The 12,462-nt window shown below is 39.6% G+C and overlaps 1 protein-coding gene across 1 annotated transcript; it reads right to left on the bottom strand.

The window, feature by feature from the left end:
- Positions 1 to 1,928: 1,928 nt before the first annotated feature.
- Positions 1,929 to 11,353, bottom strand: cfap58 (cilia and flagella associated protein 58). Its single transcript, XM_058627690.1, has 18 exons — positions 11,004 to 11,353; positions 9,522 to 9,791; positions 9,137 to 9,285; positions 8,892 to 9,042; positions 8,211 to 8,405; positions 7,872 to 8,009; positions 7,006 to 7,165; positions 6,247 to 6,329; positions 5,930 to 6,121; positions 5,681 to 5,842; positions 5,133 to 5,279; positions 4,304 to 4,444; positions 3,999 to 4,222; positions 3,795 to 3,903; positions 3,565 to 3,669; positions 2,974 to 3,093; positions 2,255 to 2,379; positions 1,929 to 2,166 (listed from the first exon to the last, which is right to left on the bottom strand). Exons 1-18 carry the CDS (start codon positions 11,076 to 11,078, stop codon positions 2,055 to 2,057), a joined length of 2,658 nt encoding a protein of 885 aa, XP_058483673.1. The 5' UTR covers positions 11,079 to 11,353; the 3' UTR covers positions 1,929 to 2,054.
- Positions 11,354 to 12,462: the final 1,109 nt, after the last annotated feature.

Here is a 12,462-nt window from a genome sequence, read left to right as displayed (position 1 = left end):
ATGAAGATTCATCACTCTGCCACACACCTGAATGGAGTAATAATAATAATGATAATAATAATAATAATAATAATAATAATAATAATAATATATATATATATAAGCATATGTTAGCACATTTAACACATGATGTGTATTCAATATTTGAACTCTATATACAAAGGCACAACTTTATTTCCTCTTGGGTGCATCTCAAAGTGCATGAAATCAAAAATGTGCACAATATTAGCATTTGTTTTGTTCTCTTTGAAATAAGGTGAACATAATGTCATATATGACAAACAAACAAACGTCTCAAAGTGCCTTTAACAGAATAGAAAAGAACCAACAATGCAATCAAACCTATGAAACTACTGTAGGAATCTTTGAGGGACAGTGAAAAGTGTCTCTCTAGTTTTTTTTCCACAGTGTTTCTGGTGGAACCACAGGCTGGGCCACTATGAAGTTGGCTGTTGGCCGTCATTTGAATAGTATGTTCTTTTTTATTCTTATAAAAAACCGGCTACATCAGATAATCTATGTCTAATTGAAAGAATGTTTTATGTTTCTTTGATCAGGTGCAGCAGCGGAGGTTAGTCAAATAAATCAAACAATGATTGAAACACATTTACTTGATGACATAAATGAGTGTGATGTAGTGCTGCTGCTGCCGGCTGCTCACCGAGGGTCAGCTTTATTACCATATTCCTTCTTATACAGTGACCGTATTGTTTGTTTACCGCAACACGTGGAGTGAGCAGAGCTGGGAGAAGGAGTGGTGATAACTCAATGGGACAACGACACATGTAAATGTCATAGGAAGTCAAATAATTGACTGTCTAGGACATAGAAACGGAAAGATAATGGTATCTGGCACAGTGATTAAAGAATATGTCAATTGTTGTGTATGTTCTAAAATAATTTCAAGTTAATAACAATCAGTAGAAAGAGACAGAAACGGAAAAGAAAAGGTTCCCCGCCAAAATAGGTGCAATACATTAGACACACATACAAGAAGAGCTGCTTCCACCTGCTAAGTTGCACTGTGTAAAGACTAAAATCACAAATCACTGCACACTAAAGTACCAGAGAACACAAACAAGCATTGACTAGTGTTTGTGAGCACACAATACGCAACTTCTGCTACTTCTTTACACAGAGAGAGAGAAAGAAAAGACATGCTGGCTCCTGTCACTACAGCAACATCGCTCACACAGCCCAGCATTGCATAGATGGATAGCTGCTGGTTGTCATGGTTACGCTGGTGGCAAAGGAAGCAACAGGGTGGAAAAAGGAGCAGAGAAGTCTCACTTCACAGCTCACTGTCAACACAGCAAGAGTAAAGCCGTGACTGATGCTTTACCCCGAGGACATGTGATAGAGCAACAGTTTTAATAATTAATAGTTCTCTCATAGCATGTCTAAATCGTTAAGAACATTTAAAAAAGTTATACGGATTTAAACACATTTAATTCAGCAGATGGATTTTCACAATCCAAAAAATGTTTCCAAAAAATAATAAGTCAATTCCATTTTTTACCATATTTCCCAACATCTTTCATTCACATTCACATGCTGTTACACATTTGTCAAGACGTGGCATTAAGTCTCTTGCCCATCGGCACGTAGAGCAGCAAGCTGGGAATTGAACTCTTGACATTCCAAATGAAAGATGACTTGCACTACCACTGATCCACCATAGTCACTAAAAACAATTAGAGGTAAGGAAGCTGGCCTGGAACACAATCCACTGTCTGATCTGTGTTTTTGACTTTCAACACACTGTGCATTTCGATAAAAAGTTACACAACCAGGCAATGATTTGTATAATGTTTTAATTTAAGAAAATATACAACATCATTGACTGATATCTGATAATCGCTGGTGCACATATGGACTTAGCATACAAGGAACCTGTCAATTTCTGTTATGCTTTACTATATTTACTATATTTACTTGTACTGCTGTGAAAAGTCCAACCACACAATACAACTGTTTGAGCCTAAGTGAACAGCTTCCCTGTTATACTGTCCACTTCAAATGGTGTAGTACATATTCATCTCTATCCTCATCTATCATCTTCTTACAGGGTTGTCGATCCTGAAGCCTCCTCCAGTGAAGTGAGGTTTGCTGCTCAGCTGGGGCAGAGGTTCCAGCTGCTCCACTTTGGACCTGGTCATGTGTTCACTGAGGAAACACACAACACGTACTGTATGTCCCACTATTAACTGGCAGAAATGTGAGGTAAAACACACGAGGATCGGGTGGACCTCACCTGTGCAGCTTCTTCTGACTGAGGTACTTCTTCTTGATGTTCGCGAGCTCGTTGGCCAATCTCTGGTTCTCACTTTTGTGCTCGTTCATCTTTGAATCCAGCATCCTCAGCTCTGCTATCAGCGCCTGTGAAATTCAGAAGGTACGATCGCATTAGAAATGACTCATGTTCAGTTCACGTAAGTCGGGACAGTGTAACAATGAACTATTGCACACTCTAAAGCTAGGAAGCTAAATGGAACTCAGCCATCATTCATTTGATAATTTACACCTGTGGTTTTCACATGTTTTTTTTAGTACTTTTTTTTCCCTCCACAGATAAAATTGCACATGTGACATGATGACTACAGTGCTATAAACATGTCTGACACATCTCTTTGTAGCCTGCGCTAATTCAAGCACTCGATGTGTGATATTTGGGGTTTACTGAGCTGCTTTAATAAAATTGACAAGGTTTCCTGAGATCAGTGATGTGGGAATTATATTGTAGTGTCTATATTCAGGGGTTAAAACTTAAATAGTTGTTAAAAAGTCATTATATTTAATATAATATTATTTAAATAGTTAATATTTAAATAGTTAAATAGTCATTTGGGGGTTAATGCACACAAAAATTTGTGTGCTGACTTGGGGAAAACCAGAGCATCATGGAAGCTGATACAAAAATATAAAAAATAAAGAGGGAAGAAGGACAGTGATGATGATGATGTTACATTACACCTTGAGTTTTTTAGTTCTCTCCCTGAGGGCCCACTGGCACTGCTGCAGCTGCTCGACTGCCTCTGGACCAGGCTGCCGGGCCAGAATGTGCTTCAGCTCCACGTACAGCTTCTCCTTCTCCTGGGTGAGGAAGCAGTAAAGAATTAAAAGTGAAATAAAAGTAAATAAAAAACTATTGTTGTGATTAGAACAGGTACAACAACATATATCATGTTCCTGGTGTCCCCTGTCAGTATCCTGGGGTCTAGTAACTGTTATTTGTTTATTTGGCAGTGCATACCGTTGGATTTATTCAAATTCTTATTGTCAACAAATCCCATGAAAAAAAACCCTGCAGTAAAACAGTTAATTACTGGGATCACAGCTCCTCTCATCAGACGAGCACGGACAGACAAACTCGTTTCACACTTGATAATTGACCCAAAGCATTCTCTCCATCTCTGAAACTCTCTGCAGATCATTTTTATAACCCAAATGTTTGGGTTGTGTCAGTTTTGATCATATTTTATTTACTTTTTGTTAACAAGATAGAGCGTGTGTGTGTGTTGCTTTTGTTTAAGCACCAGAGAAGGAGGAGTGTCAACTGTTTACCTGTAGCAGCAGTTCATGTTCCTCAAGCTCCTGAGTCTTCGTAATAAGCCTCTTCTGTAGAGACTGAATCTTCTGGATGAGTTCGTATTTGTCGGGGTCGCTGCCCTGTAAGAGTTAGTCATTTATGAGCTGTTAGTGTCTTACTCTGCTATAGAGAACAACAGGAACAGGCCATAGCTGCTATGGCTTTCAGCTGGAACACACAGACGGACACATTCAACGTTCATCACCTCCAGTCGCCTCCATCGGTGAATGTTTATGGGCTTCAGCTGTTCCTCAAGGACGCTGTTTCTCATCCTTTCTCTGAGCAGCTCCCTCTGCAGGTGGAAGAGCTCCCGCCTGCAACGCAACAACTCCGTGGTGTTTGACAACTCTTACGTCACATACAACAATCGGTCATTTGAGGAAAACGACCACTTCCACTTCTCTTTTACCTCAGGTCCTCTGTGTTGGGTACAGTCTTGTCCAGGATGCTCTTCTTGCGCTGCAGCCTCTTAACTTCCAACTTGAGCAGACGCACGTCTTCCATCCTCAGGTTGTAGTGGAAGTCCCCCTTGCTGAGGATCGACTGCTGGATCCTGATCTTCTCGTAGAGAAGGGCGCGCTCGTCGTTGCGGCGTAGCAGCTGTTTTCCCAGACTGTCTCGCTCTCTGGCCACCTGACCAGAAATTTCAACAACAAATAGTCAAAACAGTTTCTGTAACTCTTTTTTTTTTTTACCTCCTTCTATTCCATTTACCTGTTCCAGTTGTTTCTTCTGCTGGATCTGCTCTGCGTCGGCGTCGGCTATAATTTTCTGCAGTTTCTGCTGCTCTGCTTTTTGGCTTTCAACACGCTGCTTTGATTCCTCCAGCTGGAGCTTCATGGACTGCAGCTCCCCCTGTGAACAGAGCACAACGATGGATGTCACAGAATCTAAGGCTGGTGTAGGTAGGCAACATGTTTTTGTAATTAAGGATCAATCATTTCACAATAGCCTTGAAGTACAGTGTAAATGAAGTGATCTATGAGAAAACCAGACTTCTACACCTCCTCTAGGTTCTGTTTCTTGCCTTGGGGGAAGTCTCTCCCATGACTGAAGACCTTGACCAATCACAGGTCAGTTCAGAGAGTGAGTGCGTTTCTATTGGCAGTTCTGGCAGTGTGTTTCAGAAATGGAGGAGTTGAACCATCTGTCGTGTGTCCATGCTCAACTGTTTTGGAGGAGCTTAGAATAGAGAGTAACCAAAAACATTTGTATTTACTGACCTATTTTTCTTACATTCCTGCCAACAACCACTTTGTCAAAAAAGGTAAGCAGCTTAATGTGATGTACAGGTAAACGACTTTTCCTTGCTGATCGTGGCTTGACGTGACTAACCACGGCCCCACAGCACAAAAGCCTCTTTGGTTTGTAAGTGGGTCGGTGGTTCCCTGTGGCGCCAGCTAAGACAATGTCCAACAAATGAAATTAATATGATGTTAATACACCCGGGAAGGATGTGATGTTTCCTCAGGAGGATACTATATTATAAAGATCCACAGTAATGATGAGGGGTTTGGAGACCACACCCCATTAAGAACCATACCTTGAGTGACTCGTTGTCCTTTTCTAAGCGCTTGAACTCCTGCTGATCTTTGGCGAGGGCCATCTCCTTCCCTGTGATTTCATCTCTGAGCCGTGTGACCTGGTTGTTCATAGTCTTCATCTTCCTCTTCATCTCTGCAATCTCTTCCTGGAACAGAGGGAGACAGAATTAATAAAATAAAATAAAATAAAATAAAATAAAATAAAATAAAATAAAATAAAATAAAATAAAATAAAATAAAATAAAATAAAATAAAATAAAATAAAATAAAATAAAATAAAATAAAATAAAATAAAATGCAGAATATGAAAACAAGGAACTACACAACAAAAAATGTTTTGCATAATTCTGCTTACAGAGAAACACAAACAAACCAACAAATGTCACTGAAAACACACATAACCTCCTTGGTCAACAGCCTAAAAGTAATCCACAATCGTTAAAGCGATGACATTTAGGACAAAAACTATTTGTGTACATGCTTCATAATTAGCTGGTACATTCGAGGATCAGCTGTAGGAGACGGGTAACAACAGTATCACTGTTACCTGAGCCTCGATGAGGTTTTTGCTGTAGAGGTTCCGTTCAGCCACAACAGTCTCCAGCAGGTTCTCCTGCTGTTTGAGTTTGCACTCCGCCTCAGTGACTTTCTTTTTCCAGTCAAATATCTCCATCTCTCGAACTTCAACGTCGCCCATTTTTTGTTGCACCTGTAAAAAAAAAAACCCCAACATATAGTAATCATAGCTTTTAACAAATAATGAAATCCACTATGCTGGTTCTTCTGCGTAACGTGCCTTCTGCATGAGACTGCTGGTCTCGTTGATGTAACGGTCTCGTTCTTTTTCCAGCTGTTGGATGATCTTGCGCTGCTTCTGCGCCTCCTGCCGGTATCCGTTGATCTCGTGCTCCAACGTCTTCTTGTCCTGCTCGAGGAGCTTCACGAGGTTCTGCTGTTTCTCAGTCGACAGTGCCGCTTTGATCGTGTTCTGTTGATGGGTGGGGACACGAGCACACGCACAAGTTGTGGACAGGAGTCGATAAAAGTGAAGCCCGAGTAGCATTAATACGGGATGGGATGTCTTGTCTTCTACCCCGTGGGTAGAGGATGTACCTTGTTGAGGATGTCTCGCTCTCGGATGAGCTCGTCTATCGCTTTCTTGTCAGCTTCACTCTGCTTTTGAGAGGATTCCAGATCTGCGGGATCATAAGTGGAGAGGTTTGGTATTAGCTTGTAAGTGGAGGTTGAATAACATTACACTGAAGAAAAGACGTTTCACATAGATTTTTCTATAAGGAAAAGACATCTTTGTGTCTGTGAAACACACCTTTCAGTGGATGTTACAGAGCCAGCGAATGTAAAACCACTTATACAGACCTATAATTTATATACAGGTTGTATACTGTATGCTTACTATGTTTTATTATATCCTTGTTCTATTATATAGTCTTAAATGATGCAGTCTCTGATCCATCCTTAAAGCAAATAACAAACAAACATTGTTCTGTGAGATGATGATAAATCATTAGATTAGATTAAACTTGACTGATCCCACAGTGGGGAGATTCACTGGTTAAAGCAGCTCAAAAAAAACGAATAAAGTGCAAAAATGCAAGTAGAAAAAAAAGACAGATTTATTTAGCAATATAATATATATATATATATATATACATTGTAACATTAGAAATTGTATGCAAAATCCCAAAAAATAGGGTTTGGAACATTAAGTAATTTAACAGGAATTAATTTCTTTATTCTTTATTGGCTTTTTGATCATATGCTCTCATTTTGCACCTTTATTCATTAAGGTTTAAAGAAGCTGACACACTGACAGGCACTGAGAAGAAGTTTTGACATGAGCAGCTCCCTTACCTTTCTCCAGACCAACGATCTGAGCCTTCAGTGTCTCCCGCTGCACGTCCACATCAGCTTTCTGATCCTCCATATGGTGGAGCTTCTTCTGGATGGCTTCTCTCGTCTTTGTCTGTTTGGCAATCTCCTGTCGCATCTGAGTCACCTCCTCGTCCCTCACCTGTGATGTAAATGAGTCGTATATAATAATAATTATTATTATTACAACGCATTATAGCACAATCATGCATTTATATAATACAATAAAAATAATATGACTGTCTTTAGAAATGTCCTGAGACCCCTTTTGTTACCCGCCTCTTCTCTGTCCCACATTTTTCCTTTCACCCCAACCAGCTGAGGCAGATGCTGCACACCTTTGAGCACATAGATTTCTTCTATTAAAAGTTGTTTCTCTCCACTGGTGCCGTGTACAGTCCAATGAGACCAACAGCTCAAATACACTTGGCCAGGATTCTTCTGTGTTTTTTGGTTCTGTTTTTCTAAAAGGGGCAAATGTTTGTCTCTATTTTAGTCCTCCACTTTGTCTCTTTTCCAAATCCTTAAACATCCGTCCCATTGTGTTTCTGTACGGTCAGCGTTTCACTCCTTTGTTAATTTTGTCCTGTCACTCATCGTATTGAGGTTATGTCTCAAATGTTATGTCACATTTCAGCAAAATATGGGGGTAAAACAACTCAAGACAAAACACAATGGACCTGCTTCTGACTTGCTGATTATGTGACAGTGCAGCACCCCCTATTGGCTCATGAGGGCACATTCCCATCATCCATGAGTGAACATCCTCCACTACTGTGGCCTTAAATCAAACCTTACTTCCTCTTGCTTTGACAAATATATACTGTATGTGAGTCTGAACCTCCTACCTTGAGCTCATTTGCTCTCTGCTGATTCTCCAGTGACAGGTGCTCTTTGAGTGAGGCGAGCTGCTCACACTCCTGCTGCAGCTTGGTGTTCTTCACCTGCGTCTGCTCCAGCTCCTTGGTAGTTCTCTCGTTCAGGACCTGTCACAGTGAGCGGGGTAAAAAAAACCCTATGTATTACATTCTGCAGTGCAGTAAACATACAGTATGTGATTCACAAAATTTTGTTTTGATATAGTTGGTGAGGGTGAACTATTTACATGAGGCGAGTACACAAAACAACATTATAAAATGTATGGTTTCATACACTGGAAAGAGTATTAATCCCACTCTGTTCTTCACCTTTAGCTCTTTTAGCTGCTGCTCCAGCCTCAGCTGCTCCTCTTTGGCCCGTTGGCCCTGTTGATTCAGAGTTTTAATGTCACCCATCTTGGCCTCCATGTCGACATGCAGCTGCTTCACCTCCTTGTCCAGTTTCTCCTTCAGCCTCATTTCCCGGGAAATCTCGTTCTGCTGAACCTGGAGCTCCTGCTGAAGCTGGGTTGAGACAAAGCGAGAACCGGGGAGTGTAAGGATCATTTTATTTGTGAAGAACTTAGATCTCCACTGGCTTCAGCTATATCAATGTTACAATCAATGCGCTGGTACCACGAGGAACTCCCAGGTCCTCATCACCTTCAGTGTTCCCTCAGTACGCACCAAGCTCAATAAAAGGACGTTCTCCTACTCTGCTCCTTTAATTAACTCTGACTATGCTACAGCAGGATTTTCAGATGTCCATCTTAATCCCATGAGAGAAATTGAAATTTATTTTAAGAGCACTACAGAGAGACTCTAGAAACTTGTTTCTCTTTTTAGTATGTAGTGTATATATGCCTCTACTTGGCACTTTACCTGACCATACGTTACTGTTCAATCTGTCTGTGTCTGAGATTACCTGTACAAATAAAGGCTGGAAAAAAAGAAGAGGATGCTCTTTACCATTGATTTACAATTACATTAGAAATCAGTCTCCATTCTTACCATAGAAATGTTGTCTAAGGCACTCTGTCTCTTCGCCTCCGTCTCCTGCTGGGTGACATTTGCCTTGTTCAGCTGCTCTCTCAGACCCTCCACAGTTGCCTGCAGCTGATCCCGCTCCTTAGTCAACTGTTCGGTCATTTTTAGTATTTCACTGAAAAAAAACAACATACATTTCGTTCTTTTTTACCCACAGTAACCATTCAATGAATTGCATAAGAGTGCAGGAAGGAGGACCAAAGGCATACCTCTGCTCCTGGTCCATTGAGGAGTCTGTCTGCTGTTCAGCAATCTTTGTCAGGTTGGCAACCTCTTCTTTTAAACTCTTAATGGTATCTCTGTCCTTCTTCTCTTTATCGTGAGCCACATCAACCATTTTCCAAGCCTTATCCAGCTCCTAGAGTGTAGGCAGAGGGAAGGTTTAGGAAAATCAACATAATCTGAGGAGTCAAGAGGGTAAAATGATCCTCCTACACCTTTATTTCTGCATTTTTGCAGCTCGTGCACTTTGAACTACCAGTCTCTTATTTATATTTAATCATATTTTTATGATTTTATTTGTTTTAGTCTGATTTTTTATTTACTTTTTGTATGTACAGACACCATTCACTGCATGTTACTTTGCAGACTCACCCTCTTCAGTGAAGCTATTGTGCTCTCATCTTCTTGAGACAGTTTGAGAGCAGTTGCAACTTTAGTTGAGGTGGACACAATCTCAGCATTCAGCTCCCTGCATTTGGACATCAGCCTCCTTTCATTTTCCCGGGACTTCTGCAGTGCGTGTATGAGCTTCTCGTACTCTACCCGGATCTTGTCCATGCTCTGATCACCAGCCAGCTCGCTGAGCACCAGCTGGAATTCCTCCAAACACTCGGCCTGGTCCTCTGCCTCTCGCCCTGTGCCCTGGAGGAAAAGGCAGAGCCAGAGTTGCTCACATCACAGTGATGGATTAAACTGCACAGTATATTGTTAAGCACAATATTATTAGCAGTAGATGTGCATATAAAACAATAAAGATTACTTAAATTGCTATAAATGTAGTTTTGTAGGACTTGTAATAAAAAAAGGCCTTTTATATGTTCTTTAGGCAAAGATTTTGGGGCTGCCAACTTTGCTGTAATGTTTCTACACCAGCCTGAACAGACAAGCCTGTGTTTTTTGCATTTGGAAGCAGAGGCTTATTACGCAAACAAAGAACAACAACATCCTTCCAGGTATGTGAAGGCCACTGTAGTTTTCTGACACGATTGGGAAAGAAAGGGGAAAGCGGAGGAGCCCTGTTTGTTGTAATATGCAGTCTCACCATTAGATGTCACTAATTCTTGCATAATGAAATAAATTACCCCTCATACTGCAACACCCTCATGCCCCAACTAATTGGTTGGCAGAGAATTGAGAAGATAATTGATTAAACAACTGCAATTAGAGACATTAGGTGATGGATTTGAATAATTATATTCACATTTATTTAAACTTTAACCTGGTTTCAGGTTTTATTTATTTATTTCATCAATACAGGTAGTAAAGGATGTTTTTGTTTCGAGTGATAGATCATGTTTTAAGAGGGTCACAAAGATGTTAAGTTTGTTTGTTTTTATCACACATAGTATTGTCATCACAATATTCAACGTTGTTGCACACTGGAGGTTTTCCTAATATTGTGCAGCCTTACCGATTACTGTTTTTTTTTTTTTTTTTTTTAAATTGAATCATTAATTATTTAATCACCTTCTTACTCTGTGTCAAGCTCTGAAATAAGCCCTGGAGAATTACTGAAATTTAACACAACGGATTGAAATTGAACTACTTTTAAAATATGGCTCTGCCATAACATTTGAAGTAGTACTGTTGTGGCTAAACTGTGATGTATGTCAAACCTATCACACATGAAATTCTCATGTAATTTTTTGACATTGACGTTGGACATTGACAATCTGTGACCTATATTTTTTGCTGAAAATAGAACAAACACCACATACATTTAATTACATCTGGTCAGCATTTTCACTTCCTGTCACGTTTGCCATAACTTTGCAATAACTTTTTATTTTTCCAACAAAAACAATAATGCTCTGTTAAGTTCTGTTGTAAAAGGGTCTTAGTGGGTGCACTTACCTCCATGGTATGTGCCAAAACGTCACTTTTCCTTGTGAATCCGTACAAGCAGCGTAGCTCTGGTGTTTGTATCATGAACAGAGATGTTGACAGCGGTGGCTAAGCAACCGGTGATCTCGCGAGAAAGGCAGCCGGCCGGTATCGTCATGGACACGTGACGTCTGTGGTGCCATGGGTGTCGCGAGTAAAAGTACCTCGCACGGCCAATTAAAGCCGTCAATAGTTGCTTTCCACCGTTGCAGTCCTAAATCGCACATTCTTTAATTAATATATCCTGCTATTTTGTAGAATTAATTACTAAATTAGTTATCACGACATAAAACTAGTTACGCGCCCAGCAGGAGGTAAAAGTGCGTGTAGAGCCAGACTACTGTAAAGTGTCCGTCACAAAAATCACTCCGCAGAGTCCTCATATTAAGTAGTTCCTGATCAACATGAACAGAATACAATGGAAATGTAGACCATTTTTATTTTCCTCAACAATACTTAATATTATTACTAGTATAACTCGGAATCATTTTACCTCATTATATATTAGTACATTTTAAAGAGCCAAATACAACCAGTTTTCTTAATTTAATTATCAAAAAGTGGTTGCAGCTCAAACTGGCCTCAAAATGACTTAATTTATTCATTTTGGGGCATTTATTCATGTATGAAATGCAGATTTTGGCATTATAATGTGTTCTAATTGAGATTTGGTGTCATAAAAGGTTATACTTAAGAAGTTGTATATACATTTAAGGGAAAAAAAAGGTAAAATGTAGTGTAAAATGTGCTTTCACCTACGTTTTTATTCATCTAAATGTCGTTGCCGTTGGGACCTAAAAGGTTTCCTAATGACAGAGTTTTGCATCAGATGACAGGAATCATTTTGATCAATAACATGAAAAGTCATGTTTGGAAAATTTAAACATTTTAATAAATAAAAACTGATGTAATATACACCATTATGAACTACAACAAGCATACCAAGACATTTGAAATACAAAAAACAACAGTTCAATTTACTTGCTTTAAAAGCCTCAGTTTTTAGGAAGGGTAGGAGTGAGCAGGAATATCAATAGCCATACATTCTTGTGTGAGATTGTGCCAACAAATATAGAAAGCATCATGAGTACTGACTTCTCAGAGATGATCGACATTATGTAAAACTTAATAGACATTACATTTCAGGGCTAAAGATTTCCATGAAGAGACATTTTGAGGTACTGAGTTGTCTACACCTGTAACTAACAGTGAACACTCTTGTTTGCTGTTTCCCAGGAGGTCAAAATGACAAAAACCCATAAAAATCAGTCACTCAAACATGTTCTACACATCTCAGGAAGACCGAACAATTAAGAGGAGATAGTGAGTTCACTTTGTTCTTCTTCCACTTGTATTGCATTTTTGTGATTTTTAAAAAAAGACACATAATAAGCTTCATGTTGCAAGAACTTTGTTTTTCGTTTATCAA

This window comes from Solea solea, chromosome 4, assembly GCF_958295425.1.
Source record: "Solea solea chromosome 4, fSolSol10.1, whole genome shotgun sequence".
Classification (NCBI taxonomy): Eukaryota; Metazoa; Chordata; class Actinopteri; order Pleuronectiformes; family Soleidae; genus Solea; species Solea solea.
Note: the sequence above shows the minus strand (reverse complement) of the source record. Positions and strands in the feature narration are given on the sequence as shown.